Source organism: Lates calcarifer, linkage group LG10, assembly GCF_001640805.2.
Source record: "Lates calcarifer isolate ASB-BC8 linkage group LG10, TLL_Latcal_v3, whole genome shotgun sequence".
Taxonomy (NCBI): domain Eukaryota; kingdom Metazoa; phylum Chordata; class Actinopteri; family Centropomidae; genus Lates; species Lates calcarifer.
Window position 1 is genome coordinate 1,170,248 of NC_066842.1, and position 17,730 is coordinate 1,187,977.

Here is a 17,730-nt window from a genome sequence, read left to right on the forward strand (position 1 = left end):
AAACCCTCAGACACCTCAGTCTGTCTTCCCGGTCTGACACATAAAAGACTCAGTTCGTCCTTCAGCCTCAATCTTCCCGCTTTTGTCCTTCTGAATGGCAAACAGCAGGCAGCTCGCCGCATTCCTAAGATGCTCTCTGTTTTTCCCTTCTCCTTTTACATATCTCACCCCCCTTCCCTTCCTCCCTCTCACCTTAACAGAAGACCTACCGTGACTTCAGGCTGCAGGGCGTCCTGGACGGCACACTGAACAACAAGAGCTATGAGACCATCTACAACCGGCTGACCGTGGAGGAAGCCACAGCGGCCGTCAAGGCAGGCGATGGCCTGCAGGGTATCAGCATGAGGGACAGCGACGAAGAGGATGACTAAACACAAACACACACATCCTCCCTTCACACACCCTGTTACTACTTGACTGTCATCCTCTCCAACAGATCAGGGCCTTCTATCACGGTCATGAAAACAGTTCTCATTAAAAACTGAGACTAAAGCTGAAACTACAGTCAATAAATATACTTAAATAATTATATATCTGAAATAGACTGTTGCTCAACAAAACAGCTGTGGTTTTTCCAACAGCGGGACAAATAGGCTAAAGTTATGCTAAACTAACGTGCCAAGTTGTGGATTAATCCTCTACACTGAGATCCACTTCATTCAGTCTTATTGAAGGAAAACTAAAACTAAAGCCTACAAATATGGAAAAATAAGATTAAGGAACAGGTGGAAATTGATTACTTAACACTTAACACACCAAAACACACAGTGCTGTATTGTTAACAGCAGGAATGTTTGCTAGCAAGCCAACAACTTTTGGCTCTCTCTTCAGATTTTCTTCTCTCGGCCATTGCAAAGTGTAAACTAAAACAAAAGTGAAACTACAGTCCAAGAGTATGTCTGAGGAAAACAGAATTAGAAAAACTGGCTACCAAATAAAATGGCCTCACTGTTCTCAACAGCAAGACAAATTATGCTAACGTGGGTGAGCTAGCACTTCTTGTTAAGGCATTTTCTACCTAAGGCTACGTTACTCGGTCATACTCAAACTTTAAGTAGAGGAAATTGAATAAAGACAGACATTAAGGTGTATCTCGACTTGAACTGAATTGTGAGCTAACATTATAATTATAATAGGAATTTAGTGTTACATTAGCTTAATGGTTAACATTATCTCACTAGCTAACAGAGAACGAAGGCTAGGAGGAGAGCTGTTACTACAGAAATATAATTAGGTCATGATGAATAAATTACAGTTACAGTTGTACTAAATATAAATGTAGTCCAGCAGTTATGTAGCTTTCTTGTTCAACCATGAAGGTAATTTCTTCATTGCGTTTTTGATTTAAAAAGTAATGCATGTAAGGGAAGATTCATACAGATTATCTTCACAAACTAAAGAATAAGGTTGCCATTGTTGTATATTTTTTCATTGTCAACAAATCCCATGAAAAGACCAAAACCAACAATGCTTTAGCCGCCTCTCAATACTTTAAAACCCAGATAAAAATGTCAGACCCTTGTAGGCTTTTGAAGCACAGTCTTATATTTCCTCTATAAACTGAAAAACCTGTGGAAGGTTCACTTTTTACGACTAAACAAGGTGACACTGTGAGTGTGGTTGCACGTGTGCATTAGAGGTAAAATGTCATTCATCATGACTGAGGATCTGATTTATTGAGGAGGAACGCTCAAGTAGTGACACTCCCAACTTTGACCCCACCTGTCACACGTTCATCGCCCACACACTGCTGTACATACGTGCTGAAACGTACATGTACATGAGTCAGAATGTACGACAAAAAGGAAGTCAAGGTGCGGCGAGGCATCCGAAAGACACTCTGGACGGTTGCTGAGACAAACCTCGTCCTCCAGCTCTCACCTGCAGGACAGGAAGCCCCGCCCACCTCCATGTGCAGCCATACTCTGATTGATGTCACTCTGTACAATAGAGCTCAGCGATTGCCGTCAGTGCAGTTCCTTCCTGTTTTGTTTTTGTCCACAATCGTAGCTTACTGTCCAAAAGCCTCTGGCAGCTGTGAGAGTCCAAGTGATCTTGCTGCCTTTTTGTCATGTTCCTGACAGCAACAGCAGGAAAATCCCCTAAAGACATTTATTTATATTTGACAGGAAGCTTGGAATTGTAAGGTTCTTATCCTACTGGTTTTATCAGAGCTCAGTTATCCACATTCATTTTCCTCACCAGTAAAACAACAGCATTGGTCATTTAACACATAAATCTTACATTTTCCTGACAAGCAACCCCTTGTGGTTGTGCAAACAATGACTGTTTTTTGATTAGCAATAGCAGAAGTAGCCTGAAATTGTTACAGTGCGTGAATTGGTCAACAAAGCATCAGACCACTGTTCATCCTTCAGCAAATCTGGACCAGGAGTCTAATGTTAGTTTCATTTAACAGTGATCACCATGTTTCTCTAACTTTGAGTTCAGTAGCTTTACTTAGCTAGAAGACAGTCAGGATCAGGATTCATTAGGAGTCATTAGAATTCAAGAAAACTTACTGTGGGACGGCTCAACTGTCTAACCATTCTCTTAAATTCAGACTGGATTAATCTATGGCACACAATTTATGTCCAGTAACAAAGATTCAGTGTTAGTACATCTCTGGCGTAGCGTTGCAGAAAGTAAGGTTGAGGTGATAAATGGGTATGCAGTAGGTTTATTTTTGTTGGAAACTGGTTTCAGTCCCATCACAAACCAAACAGTTGCTCTTAGCTTTTGTTAACCTTCACCATGATCTTTCCTAAACTCAGGCAAGTGTTTTAGTCACCGAAACTGATCCAGACCTTAGAGGATGAGGAGAACTGAGTGCACACAGTTATAGAAGGTAGAGTAGGTCAAGTTGAAGCAGAAAATGGGTCTGTGAACTATGTTGGATGTTTACAATAGGGCAGTTTGAGTTATAATTTTACCAATGGCCTTTGCTTTCTTTTTCTAATATGTTTGGCTAACCTGGAGGTTTGTTTTCAACCTATCTGATCGTGTGTTTCTTTAACATTTTGGACTTTGCTGTTACAGTAACTGATAGAAATGACGCCCAAACCCACAAAAGCAAGAGCCAAATTGTAATAAACAAGAATTATCCCTTAACCACAGCTTAACTCTAGTCTGAAACAGTCTTTCCTTGAATGTGACTGTGTGGTAGTTGCCAAGCGTCAGTATTGTCAAAATGGAAAAACATTAGCATTTATCATTCAAAAACGCTGACATTGACAGAATCAAAGATTTTGCAGAATCATTCAATATTATGTTTTGGTCTAGCGATAGGGTTTAGGTTTCAGGTAACATAAAATAGACAGTACTTAATAGCTGAATATTTGATGTTCAGTGTCTTAGATCTGCAGATAAACTCTTACAACTCCAAGCTAACGAAATATTGCTGCACTGCTGTGGACCTTCTGTAGCTTACAATGTCTCTACTGCTAAACAAAGGCTGGTAGCCTCAGGTGGGAAAAGATGCAACAAATTCAATCTTTCTACAGGTCTGGGTTCTGTGAGACAGGAAACAAATCTACACAGGTAATCACAAAAAACACGAAGAGTCAGTTTCACCATATGAAATATTAAATCATGTTGGAGCCACAGCAGAACTGAAAGTGGGGAATACTTGTCCAGAAAAACGACTACATGTTGATGTAGTTGTAGATCTGCTGTCATCTCTGTTCATTGTGATATTTACTGTTGTGAAGAATTATATTGAGCTGTAGAGTGATATGGTCGTACTGCCTGATGTGCATCATATCCAACGTCGATCAAAGTCTTAAACGTACGAACTGAAAGAGTCTGGACTTTTTTAACAGGACCCTCTTGGGAGAACGTGGATCTGTTTTTAATCTGACTACAGTTTTTGATCTGATCAGCTGTGAGAGGACGAAGTCTCTCTCTCTCATCGCCGTAGTTTGTTCATTCACTACTGTCTATTTGTGTGTCGTCATTAAGAAAAAAAGAGTTCTATCTGTAAATTCGGTGTAAGCCTCTGATCGACTGTGTGCAACAACCTGCTGTTTGTTTTAACTGTCCGATCCAGTTAGTGTCAGTGCAGTTTAAAAGGCCAAAAACTAAAGGACAAAAATCTATTTGAAGAAGTATATTTATATTGTCTTATTGTGCACCTGTTTTGTTCAGGTGTCTATGTGTCACTATTAAAAGTGTTTTTAAAGCAACCGTGATTTCACTTTGTGGGTTTTATTCACTCAGCTACTGGACGAACCAAGTCTGATCTCATGGGTAAGTTCCACTAAATAAATGCTGTGTTTTTTGTTTGTTGCATCAAAGATACCACATCTACACTGAGGTGGAAGGATGTTTTTGAATTGGTGGCAATAAAAAAAATACACTGCACTCTATGGACACTGCACATACTCCATGTTGGTCTGGGTTTTTCCTGGTGTGGGCCTCTTATGCCTCTTTTCCAATGAATTAGTCTTGGTTCTTGAACCAGGTTCCATTCAGGACTCACGGAACCTTGGTTCTATCTAATGAACCAGCCCCCGTTTCCACCAGTTTTGAGTGGAACCACTGTAATCAAGGATGCATCATTAATGGAGGGTGCTGACATTGATTACCTGTGAGCATTTTTAATATTATTACAGCTTTTTGTCAGCTGACCAGTGATTTCTGAGACGCCTTCTCCATCCTCTTTCTCCAACCTGTAAAATAGGACATGGGTCAGGGCTTGTTCTTGGAAACCTGCTATTTTTTGGATCCAGTTTGGAGCCGACTTTTCTGGTTCCAAACCAATTTATTTTTGATCAAAATGTTCCAGGTGGTTGAAATTCAGTTGCACAAACTGGAACAGAACCGGTTCCGTGTTGGTGGAAGAGGGGTTTTAGTTCCAATGATGGGAAATCACAGTGCTACGGTGTACGATGATATATAGGATGATAGTGCTCTTCTAACTTTTTGGAAACCTGTAGAAAGGTCCCTGCACATGAAGCCAGCTCCATGGATTCCCCAGTTTGGTGTGGAAGAACTGGTCTACAGAGAGCCCTGACCTCAACGCCATCCAAAACCTTTAGGACCAATTTGAACAACAACCATGAGTCAGACCTTATCACCCAACATCAGTGCTGTACTTAACTACTGTTCTAACATGGCTGAATGGGAGCAGATCCCTGCAGCAGGTTCAACATCTGCTGGACTGAAACCAATGAAAACTAGAGGCTGTAAGAGCAGCAGAGTCAGGCCCATGGTGAGTGTCTAAAATAAGGACATACTGTTGGTCAAATGTAGATTTGATTAAACTCAAGTTATCTGTCCAAACTTCAAACTCAGAGAAGTTTGTTTTATATTCTAGAGGAGATCCCAGTGTTTCTAATCTGACCAAATACACCACGCTGAATCTTCACCCCATTTCCACCTGGTATTAAAATGTGATCCAGACACGTTCTCCAGATAATAAACCATCTGATCCTTCACATTTCCACCTGGTGTTTTTAATGTGTTCTCATTGTCCTCATTGAGATCCGTCCTCCAGAGGTGTTCAGACAGATCTGATCTGGAAACAGATTGTATTTTAATACCAGGTGAAAATGGGGACATGGATTATGTCTGTGTGAAGGAGCGGTGCAGTCAGAGTTCTAGGAGTAAAATCAACAGGATAAAGGTTCAAATTACAGTTTATATGCAGCAAGGTTAAAAATAAAACAGACAAGAGCTCCTGTAGAAACAGAAAAAATCATTTCAATAAAAAGTAAAACACATTCAGTAGGAAATCGCTGCACATTTCTTTTTTCCAGATATTCAGTATTCAGGGATTGACTCATTGATTTCTGTTGATTTAATCTGTAAATGTAATTAGTCTCCATGTCAGTTTAATCTTGTAGGCTTAAGGAGGTTTCAAAGGGTTTCTGTTCGCTGGCCGTCGTCCATCAGCTGCTGTCTCCTCTCTGTCCTCATTAAAATGAGCATCAAACCTATTTACCCCAACAGAAGACAAAACCAAAAACAAGAAACCTGACCTTCTTCTTCTTCTTCTTATAATAATAATAATAATAATTATTATTATTATTATTATTATTGTTGTTGTTGTTGTTATTATTAACAACAACAATAATAATAATTATTATTATTATTATTACTATTATTGTTGTTGTTGTTGTTGTTGTTGTTGTTGTTATTATTATTAATAATAATAATAATACATTTCCCTCACAGCAGAGAAACACAAATAAATAAAAACAATACAACAACAAATACAAAATGAACTAAGTCTAAAATGAAAATCTGATTTATCTTATAAAGAAAGACAAAGACGTCGTTCATGAAGCAGTTTCCTCTGAGACACATTTTAGTTCAGACATCAGTAAAATGTAAAACAGTTTTTAAAGTTGATAAAGAAGCAGAAACAATAAAACCAGCTTTAAATTTACAGGCCTCAGAAATCATGAATAAGCTGCTTTACAGCGCTGATTTTATACTTACTGTTGATACTGCTACTACTACTATTATTACTATTAATAATAACAACAACAACAACAACAACAACAATAATAATAATAATAATAATAATAATAATAACTTTTGTGGTTAACAGATATTTCATTCCACATGATTTCAGATGTTTACTGTGATGGTTCAGGCCTGTGGTTTCATTCATCATTAAATACTGTTGCTCTGTTTACAGTTTGTTCTCTGTAAACTATGAGAAACACAGTTTATATCAACCTGTAAAACATCAGCTGTTTTATTATCTGTTTATGCAGCAGCCTCTAACTACGGGTGCCCAGGAGGACAAACTGTTTTCAGCATGACTGTGTCTCATACACTGTTTACTCAAATCAGGTTATTGTCTTTAGAAAATAAAAGCACGGAGCATTTAAAAAAAAAAAACAGAGCAGAATAAAAAAACGCTGAAGCTCGAATAAAACGAAACAATGAACAAAAGAAATGAAACAATAAAAGAAGAGAAAGAATAAATGAGAATCTAAAGGCCGCTGACTTCAGGACCTGAGACGGTGAGGGCCTCGCGCTGCTAATATGAATCAATATGAATAACAATGATAATATGTCTGGTCTCTGTGGTAAAAACATCATCAGTGACCTTTGACTCCGGAAACAAGAGCCAACATCCGTTAAACCAGGTAAAACATCAAAACATCATTTTAAACGCAGCTGTTTCCACTTTTCTCTTTTCATCACTTCATTCTCTCATTTTTACATGAAGTCGTTTTTTCTTTTTCTTTCTTATTTTCATTTCAAGTAGAATCGTTGTAATTATTTCCAGCTTCAACAACAACAATAATCATAATCATAATAATAATCATCATAATATTCTTTATTTGTGGGACTTTTGAAAACAGTGAATGAAACAGATGAATCTCTCTCTCTCTCTCTCTCTCTCTCTCTCTCTCTCTCTCTCTCTCTCTCTTCTATCTTTGTTGTTCTGACCCTGGAGAAGTGGATCAGCTCGGAGCCTCAGACCCGCGGCTCTCAGCGCTTTGTTCCAGCTCTGCGTAAAAAACAGGCGAGAAGAAGAGAAGAGGGATCCACAGCGCGTGAGGAGGATGAGGAGGATGAGGAGGAGGAGGAGGAGGAGGACCGGCTTTTTCTCGTCTTGCTTCTTGTTTCTATCAGTTGACTTGTTGCTGCCTCGGGTGGTTTCAGCTTCTAAAACTCTGCTGCGTAAGAAGAGAAACCGCAGCTCCCTCTCTGCTCAGAGTTTGTCAGATCGATGACTTCAAATCCATTTCCTGCTCAGTGTCTCTGTCCGTTTTCTGTCTCGGGTTCAGCCACAGGACAGCTCCGCGTCTTCCCTGAACCGTGCGTGAACCGGCGCCAGAGCCAAAGCTGCGTCCAACTCTGCAGTAAAGTGTGACAGCGCGTGACCCCGCGGCCGCCGCGCGTCTGCCCACTGCGAGTCAAAGAAAAAAAATGATGTCACGCGAAGCCACAAGGAGACCTGGGATTTACCAAATACCTTCCAGTTGAGCAGGAGTCCTGCCAAGTAGAGGACGACCTCCTCCTCTCCTCCTCCTCCTCCTCCAGCGGCGACAAGTGCAGAGAATCGACGGACGAGAATTGAACAATTATCTACTTTTCCGCTCCCCTTCCTGGACGTAACGATCGGCGAGGTCTCGGCTCTCTGCACGCCGCTATCGAGCGATCCGCGGCCGCCCTGATTGTCGTCAATAAGCGGGAGGAACGGGCCCGGTGATTCGGAGGGGGGGTTCCCCGGCAGATGATGCCCTTTCCAGCGGGCCGGTGAGGAGCAGCCCCAACCCCCGGCGCCTCTCCAGCAGCTGCTCGTTGTTGTCGTCGTCGCGGCGCGGTTGATGCGGAGCTGATGGACGGTCCTCTCCGCCGCCCAGCGGGGATCCTCGGCTCCCCCCCGGCTTCTGGGAGCCAGCCCGCGGGCTCCGACATGCTCACCTCCGGCGGCGGCGGCAGCAAGCCTCTCGCTTTCTCCATCGACCGGATTATGGCCCGGACGCCCGAGCCCAAGTCGATACCGCTCCCCAGCTGGTTCCAGTCCGCTCCCGTGGGGAAACCCGACGTCTGTCCGTCCTCGCTGCACTGCATGATCCCGCTGGTGCCGCTCGGGTACGATCCGGGCCACCGGCTCAGCATCAGCGGGCTGGATCCGGGCCACTTCGACGCGTCCTCCGTGGCCGCTCCCGCAGACTTGCTGGGCTTTGGGTTGAACTATAAGAACCAGCAGGAGGAGTCCGCCGCGGGCCAGCCCGCCGCGGGCCAGTACAAACTGTTCAGACCCCGGGTGGTGAACCAGTCCTCGTTCCCCGCCGTGGGCACCGTGTGCTACCTGAACTGCAGCACGGACGCCGGCACCTGTCCCCCGCCGGCCGGCCTCGTCAACCTGCACCCGATGGCCTCGTACCTGCTCAGCGCCCGGCACAAAGCCTTCATGGCGGAGAAGAGCAAGCCGGGCCTGCAGCAGGCCGGGGAGCGGTACCCGGTGCCCGGCGTGCAGGCCTTCAAGGAGCTGTCTCAGAGCCAGATCCAGCACTACATGAAGGAGCGGGACCAGATCCTCAGCGACAAGATCTTCAAGGGCTCCGCGGCGGCGGCGGCGGCGGCCCGGCTCAGCGGCTCCTGTCCCGGCAGCAAGCCCAAGGTTTTCACCTGCGAGGTCTGCGGCAAGGTGAGTCCCGAACCGGCGATCCGGTTCAACCAGAGACCAGAACCCGGACCCGGAGAGAGAGAGAGAGGACACCGAGGATTCTAAAGTTGAACAAAGAGAATTCGATTTTTACAAAATTCAGACATGAAATCTAAAATAATTAAACTCATCTGAAATATAAAGAAATGAAGCGGGTTCAGCCTGTGACCTCATCACGCGCTCTCGCTTTATTTTGTGAATCTCTTTTCTTTATTTCTCCTCGCGGACTTTTTTTTCTTTGAGGCTGAAAATCTGTTAATTCTGTTAAATCAGCTTCATTATTTCTGAGACCATTTAACGGCTCCTGAAGCCTTTTCCTTTTTCCTTTTTCCTTTTTCCTTTTTCCTTTCCTTTCTTTCCTTTCTTTCTTTTCTTTTCTTTTCTTTTCTTTTCTTTTCTCGTTTTTTATATTTAAAGGAGAAAAAAAAGCAAAAACTGAGATTCAACAAGTTTTTAATAAAAAACTAATTTAAAAATGTTTCATCTGAATGTCAAAGTTATTTTAAAAAATATTATTATTATTATTATTATTATTATTATTATTATTATTCATGTTGTTGTTTGTTGTTTTTTTTGTTGTTTGTTTGTCAGGTCTTTAACGCGCACTACAACCTGACCCGCCACATGCCCGTGCACACGGGCGCGCGACCCTTCGTGTGTAAAGTTTGCGGTAAAGGTTTCAGACAGGCGAGCACACTGTGCCGACACAAGATCATCCACACTCAGGTACACACACACACACACACACACACACACGCTGATCGATTGTTTATTTATTTATGTCTGTTCATTTTATTCTTTATTGATCAGTTTCATCAGGTCTTGATCAGAAAATAGAAACAAACTTATCGTTGATCTATTCATTATTTATTGATGCTGTTCTGTGTGGATCATTAAATCGATCAGATTTTTATGAGGAGCAGATTTAAATGCAGGTGAAGCTGCTGTGAATGAGATTTAACATCAACAATCACCGATAAAAGAAAAAAACGATTTGTTAGAATTAAAAAAAATGAAGAAGAAAAATGTAAAAATCCGTTTTAATCAGAGACACAGAGATAAATAAGATGCTGCGTTCAAAGACACGTTAAAGACACTGCTCATATAAAACACAACATTCATCAGTGAAATGAATTCAAAAATCCCGTTAATGTTTCTGAATGTTTCCTGTCATTTATCACTATCATTAAATCTTTTTATTTTTTATTTTCACAGGAAAAACCGCACAAGTGTAACCAGTGCGGGAAAGCGTTCAACCGCAGCTCCACGCTCAACACGCACACGCGCATCCACGCGGGATACAAACCGTTCGTGTGCGAGTTCTGCGGGAAAGGATTCCATCAGAAAGGTGAGACGGCCTTCATCATCATCATCATCATCATCATCACCTCCGTTATTTTAACGATCATCTACAGCGACATTTAACACAACCGGTCCCGTTAATGAAAAGATGTTTATACCGGATAATACTAACAATAATAACAATAACAATAATAATTCATAATAATAATAATAACGGACTGAAGGGAAAACACAGTTTTCACTCCTCAGTCTAAACGACATTTAATTACGTATGTAGCATAACTCAGTGTGTTAGCTGTGGTTCAGGAGGTTGGACAAAATAATGTGAACATCTTGTTAAATCTCAATTTACAGAGATTGAAAAAGGACAAATCATCTGAAAGTGAAGGAGTTAAAAAAAGATTAAAAACATGAAGCTGGTGAAGCGGGGACGTGTCAGATGCTCATGGTCAGAGTTTTATTTCTGGGTCATAAATGCAGCTGCTGAAGCTTCATCTATAATACAACAGTTCATGTGGTTATTCTGTTTAATATTCCACTATTCCAGTGTAGACGTCACAACAAACAGGGAATCATCAGGAAAAGTGGGACAAAGTGTCGTTAAGTCACAGTGCTAATCCTCATTGGTCCGTTATGATGATTTCATTTGTCTTTGAATCATTGAATGTGGTAAAGCTGCTCTGACAGAACCATCACAGGTTCTCTTATTTCACTGACAGCAGACTGAGTTGTGTTTGCTGGATGTTTTTCTGTGATAACATCTGAGTAGAACAGAGATGGAGAACATGCAGAGGAGGGTGGAGGTGTTTTCAGCCCTGAGTCCTGTCTGCAGGTGTTTCTTCATCCGTCACACAGGAGGAGTGTGTGTGTTACTGAGTGGTTGTGAAGCAGCAGCAGGTTTAGGGTTGAACATCATGTCCTCCAGCGTGACCGAGTCTCAGCTGAGAACTGCAGCTCCAGTCGCTCTGAGCTTCACCACTGAGATCACACGACTCGACGACGACTCGAGACGACTGACGACGACTCGTGGAGAAAGGACTCGTCACTTGAAGGACGTGTCCTCTGTCACGTCTGCGCAGTTTAACTTCTCTGTGTGATTTAAGGCTGCTCTGGTCAGAGAGAGAGTCACAGGCTGCTGGACCAGGTCCAGGTCCTGGCAGACTGCCTCTGGTCTCGGTCTGGACCCTCAGAAGCACCTCTCTGTCTGAGTGATGACGACTCCGGTGAGAACTTCCTGCTTCAGGTTTGAGGTCGAAGTCTTTACAGAGGACCTCCTCAGTCCTGGACCCTCAGGTCTTTCTCTCTCTGGAGCGTTTGTCTCCGCAGCTCCAGGATCTGAATATGAAGCTGAGTGAACGTCCTCAGTCGGTCCATGGCCTCCAGGTTTTCGGGAGTCTGCCCCTGACAGAGGATCCAGCGGCGGCTGCACAGATGTTGAGGACAGAATGTTTCAGCTCGTCAGCAAACATATCAACTAAAACAGCAAAGCCTCATGTGGTTTTGATTCTTTTTATACGGCGTCACTTTCCTCCTGTTCACGTTTGGTTCATCATCATTCGATTAAAATAATAACTGCTGCTGCGAAGTTTCTTTTATTTGACATCAGTTTACTTTTATTTGAGCTCAGGATTTTCTTCCTGTTCTGACGTGTCGTCGTCGTCTGATTTTTTTCACAGGAAACTACAAGAACCACAAGCTGACGCACAGCGGGGAGAAGCAGTTCAAGTGTTCTATCTGCAGCAAGGCGTTCCACCAGGTGTACAACCTCACCTTCCACATGCACACGCACAACGACAAGAAGCCCTTCACCTGCCCCACCTGCGGAAAGGGCTTCTGCAGGAACTTTGACCTGAAGAAACACGTCAGGAAGCTGCACGACCCCGCCGGCCCGCAGTCGCCCCCCCAGGCCTGAGAGACGCCTTCATCCCAACACACCAAAAAATACACTGGGACCCTGAGACCTCCCCCCATCAGGTCGGGAACTAAACTTTAGTCCTCATGAGACAGATTGACTAAGTTCTGCAGGTGTCTCCAGGATTTTTCAGAAATGAGTAACTCACGACTTCTTATTGATTCTTTATGTGTTTTTTCAAAGCAGCCGTTGATCCGCTGCAGTGAGAGTTAATCTGTGACCGCTTCATTCGGCCTCTCTCCTCTCTCCTGTGCAGCCGCGACTTTCCACAACCACAAAGTGTCCTCAAACGGACAAATAATTAACTCAGAAAGACTCGTGTCTGGATCAGTTTTACACTTTTGTTCCCTCTAATTAGTCATTTGTGCTCTTGATCACCTGAATCACTGAATGATCCTTCGTTTGACCCCTGACCCCTGCTCTTCTGCAGCCAGAAATTCTTTTTTTAACCTCAAAGCTGAATTTTTATGGTTGATTCTCTGAATAATTTGAGCCTAAAAGCACAAAATGTGCTGAAATTACAAATCATATCCTCAAAAATACCAGCTGAGCTTCATTTGCTGGTTTTTAGTCATTTTCACTCAGATTAGTGTTTTGTAGCCTTAAATTACTTCGTTAGTTTCCTCTAATTCACTAAATGGTTTTTCACTGCTGCATAAAATCTGTAATTACACACAAAGAATTTCACAAGGTTTTTTTTCAAATATCAAAAATATCAATTTTTGCTTAATCAGTTTTATTGAATCAGTAACTGCTTCTCTAAAATCACTAAATCAGAGTTTTAAATTTAAATTTAACCAAAATCTTAAAGCTTTTATTTTAAGATTTTAGGAGGTGGATGACATCTGCAGATATGATTTCAATTTAGATTAAATGTCTTTAAATTTTAGCTAAAAAAAAAAAAAAAAAAAAAAAGGACCAAATTTAAAATGCATTCAACACAAACAGCTGACTGAGGATACAAATAGTTAAACAGCAGGAACAGTTTTAAAAGAGCACTGAGTGATTTCAGTTTGGACTTCCATAAACCTGGGCGCTCTGCAAAAGACCAATGGGTCAAACTCAACTCTAAAAACATCTACATCTCCCATAATGCACTTGGTTATGGGGGCTAAGCAAAAAACTGATTTTCTTGTGTATAATTAGTCTCAGACTGAGGTGACACATTTTTCCATCAGACCTGACAGTATTTCATCACATGAAATAAATTCTGATTCCTATTTTCTAAAGTTTTTGGATTAAATTAGTGTATGTTTTATGTGAGAAGCTGCCTGATGATTCGTACAAATAACAAACACTTGATTTGTACGAACATCCCTGACGCTCGGTCCTAAACGTGACCCAGAGGAAACAAACTCCGTCCTCGACCCCAGACTCGACCCCTCCTCTTGAACTTGACCCTGCCAAACAAAAAAAGGCATCAGGAGGCTTCCTGACCCCTCCAGGCCTGTGACAGCCCCTCAGACCTAATCCAACCTCACCCTGACCCCTGACCTCTGACCCCAGCCTGGACGCTCCATGTTTCTGTCTCTCTCGGCTCGTGTTGGACTGAGGACACTCGGACAGAGGATGAACTGAACTCTGACCTTCCTCTGATTCTTAGCCAGTTATTACTCTAATGGTGGCTAATTATCTTTAGTCATCAGTGATAGTTTTGATTATTTTTCAGTTGCATCTCAGGATGTGAGATTGATGAACTCTGAGACCAGAGATGTAGCCGAGGTGAAGCGACACTCGACGACTTGGGTCAGGATTTATTCCCCAACGTTTTAAAGAATAAACCTGCTGATTCCAGATTTTTCTAACTCGAACCAACGATGAAAACTAACAAGTATTGTGTGTGTGTGTGTGTGTGTGTGTGTGTGTATCAGAGACTGATATATCTTATTCCTCTGTGCCAATTCCATCTGTTCTGCCACCAGAGCCATAAATGTGGATTCATCCACCACTGAAAATAGTCCCAAACAAATTGCACTATTTCCTCCTGTTTGTTTGATAAAAAAACTCCCATGAGCAGCTGTTTTAGGAAATTACTGAGCCTTTATTTGTTGGTTTTGGTCTTTTTATTATAAGGTCAGAATTTACCAGCTTTTTTTTCCTCGAGCTTTCAGTCGGATCTCACAGTTTTCACATGATACCGTCATTTCCAGGGGTTTACATCCAGACTGTGAAGGCCAAGTAACAGTACATTTACGAACAACTTTACTTGAGTATTTCCATTTTAGCCACTTTTAGCCCACAGAAATATTACACTTTTTACTCCATTACATTTATCTACAGCTACAGTTACTGGTTGCTTTACAAATCAAGACTTTACATATAAAACTTAAGTATAAAATATAAAGAACATAATAATATAACAATAATATCATTTTTATGTATTTAACACTGTTACTTTGGATATTTAAAGTACAGTTTGCTGATAATACTTAAATACTTTTAAATACAGGATGTTTACACTATTGTAATAATACTTTTACATAATTAAAAGACTCAAAAACATTAAATCCAAAGTAGGGTTTGCAGCCTTTATTACAACTTCAGTCTTATTTCTGTGGTTTTTCCGTCCATCATTTCTATCAGGAATAATAACAACAATATTGGGAACTTGTCAATGTTGCTAAAAAGAAGCAAGGTGTTGTCCATCTTTATATACAAACTGTAAACATCCGTCACAGTTTACAGAGACAGTTCTTGCTTCAGCTTTGACCTGACTGGATGGGTTGTTGGTTTGTCTCTTAACTCGTCAGATCTCTTTTTAGTGAAATCACTGCATTAACTCAGAGGCTGACGGACAAAAACAACAAAAAAAAAAAATGACATCGTAATAAAACAGAATCACTGTTATTTAAAAAAAAAAACCTGTTGGGTTTTATATAATATGTATATATAATTTTATAATTGCAAATTCATCCAAAAACTGCACCACTGACTATATGAACTGTGGTTCTCTACCGTAAGGCGGCAACCAATAATTATATTCTTTGTCAAATCATCTGACAGTTATTTTCTTTGATAATCGATGGTTCAGTGATAAAATGTCAGAAAATAGTGAAAAAACAACAGTGTAACATGATTCCTAAGTTTAGAATCATAGAAACCAACAGATATTTAACACATTTAAAAAGCTGAAACCATCTTAAAATATTACTAAAAGAGCGGATCAATTACCAAAATTGTTGCCGGTGGGCCCAACAACTAATCTCCCAGGGCCCCTCAGGAGGTTAATCCGGCCGTGATGTGAATGGCACTTGGATGTGAACACCCTCATATTAATTTACAGTGACAGATTTAACCCCCGTTTCAGTTTCTCTAACACTTTATGGACTCACAGCTTCACCGCTACATCTCTGGTCCTGACTGACGGAAGAAGACGAGCTGAAGATCCCCCCCCCCCCCCCCCGTCGGTCAGTCTCTTGTTTTTGTTTTTATTTCAATCTCAGGATTATTGTAAATGTGTTTTATGATATTTATTTTAAAATTGTACCACTGTTATAACTTAAAGAGAAGAGCTGAAGTGAAGACTATGGTATATGAAAACAAAAAGTTTCTTGTCACAGTCAAAAGATTTTTTTTTTTTTTTTTTTTTTTGGGTGGGGGGGTGGTGGCTCTTAACAAGGAAACATAATAAATAAAATCAACTGTGTGTGATCACGTCTTCAACACATTTTTAAAGTTTGCCAACAGTTAAGTCATAACGTTGCCTCTGTAACCTGTAAAATATTTTTGACAAAATCTATCACATATTTTATTTTTATCATTTTACCTGATAATTCAATTTTGGTGTTAATGGGCTTCCGTACACTGAGCTCTTTTAGTGACAAGCCAATAAATCATTAAGTAAATATTTAAAATACTTTATTTATTTTACAAACCAAAGAAAGTTTTTTATTATAAGAGCGAAAAATAAAAGCACAAATAAAAATAAATAGGACAAAAAAAGGTAGATTTAAATCAACAGATGTAGTTATAATAATTAATTTACTCTTTTCGTTTTTACAGAATTACAAAATATAAAAGATCACGAGGGAAAACCGAAAATAAAAGTGGAATAAACTAATGTTTACACTTTTCTTCCGGCTCCTTTCGGTCATCAGAGAGCGACGAGGAGCAGGAGGCCGCTCCTCGGCTCCGGGAGTTGATTGGTGGAGAGACCTCAGTGATGTGCTGGTTTAGAAACGGTCCGCACCGCCTCGAAGCCCCGCAGACACAACACGTGCTGTGCCGCAGATCCGCAGAGCTCGCGGTCAGCTCCTCCTTGAGGAGGAACTGGTTTTCATCTCGGGTCGGCTCTGACGGGCGGTCACGTTCACATGTCTCCACCCACCATCCAGGGATTTTTCAAAACGTCAACATACTCTCTTCTGTCGACGCCGCCCACACAGAGTGCGCTGCAAACAAAAACAAACTCTCCAAGGGGGAAAATTCCACCAATTCCATCAGCATCCCTGAAAAAAACTGTGCACAGGCACAACCTGTTAGCATGAACCCGGAAACTGGTGCTTTTACCTTCAGAATAAAAGACAAAATGGCACCTGTAAGAACTTTTCCCTGTTGGAAAAAAAGCAAAACACAGTTTGCAAATGTTTGGCCATGTGACACATTAAGCTATTTTTTAAATGATATCTACGTCACCTGTCAGTGGATTTATCCCCCCAGATACACAGAAACCAACCAAAGCCCTGTTATTCAATTGACAGAAAATTAACTGACAACTGTGTTGATGACTGATTATTAGTTTATGTGATTTTTCTAAAGTACTAGCCTCTAAAATCTGAACATCCACTGTTTTTTCCTGGTTTTCTCTGATGGTTAACATCATTTTGTGGAGTTTTTAACAGAACAAAGAAGCAAATAGAATAAGTTGACTTATTTGGGGAATAATTAGAGTCAGTTTTCACCATGTTCTGACATTTATCCACTAAACATTTAGTTGCTCAGTAAAGGAAACAACTGTCAGATGTGTTGATATTAGAATAATTGTTGGTTGCAGCCTTGCAGTTCCTACACACAATCTGAGCTGTGAGCTAAAACCAACACGGAACTCCGTTAACATTTTTACAGATTTTAATTATGTCTCAACATTGGTTTCAAAATGATAGGTGACTGTAAACGGGAGCAACTGTCAGTTATTAATATTGCATATCGATCGATCGGTACTTATTAAGCACTGGTTGTAGCTTTATATTGTTGTGATGCAACAATACGACCTTTCCTTACGTTTTTTGTAAATGTAATTACATGGCGTGCAGAAAAAAGAGAACATTTTGACAGTGATATGGAGTAAAACGTGGCTGGTCTGGGGCTGGTCTTGCTAAACGCTACTCAAAGCTAAAATATCGCTATCACGCACAATAGAAGTTGGAGTTTTATTTTG

General features: G+C 41.1%; 2 protein-coding genes across 4 annotated transcripts in view; both read left to right on the top strand.

Annotated features, from left to right (window-relative positions):
- The window catches only part of cadps2 (Ca++-dependent secretion activator 2), a 157,410-nt gene extending 154,294 nt beyond the window's left edge, over positions 1-3,116 (top strand). For all 3 annotated transcript variants that reach the window (XM_018704949.2, XM_051073199.1, XM_051073200.1), the window contains one exon: positions 201-3,116. In XM_018704949.2, coding sequence (XP_018560465.1) covers positions 201-371 — 171 coding nt within the window. In that variant the 3' untranslated portion in view covers positions 372-3,116. The remainder of the gene's footprint in view (positions 1-200) is intronic.
- A 5,035-nt stretch (positions 3,117-8,151) lies between these two features.
- On the top strand, positions 8,152-14,574 carry fezf1 (FEZ family zinc finger 1). Its single transcript, XM_018704528.2, has 4 exons — positions 8,152-9,121; positions 9,731-9,865; positions 10,355-10,487; positions 12,118-14,574. Exons 1-4 carry the CDS (start codon positions 8,306-8,308, stop codon positions 12,351-12,353), a joined length of 1,320 nt encoding a protein of 439 aa, XP_018560044.1. The 5' UTR covers positions 8,152-8,305; the 3' UTR covers positions 12,354-14,574.
- The last annotated feature ends 3,156 nt before the right edge of the window (positions 14,575-17,730 follow it).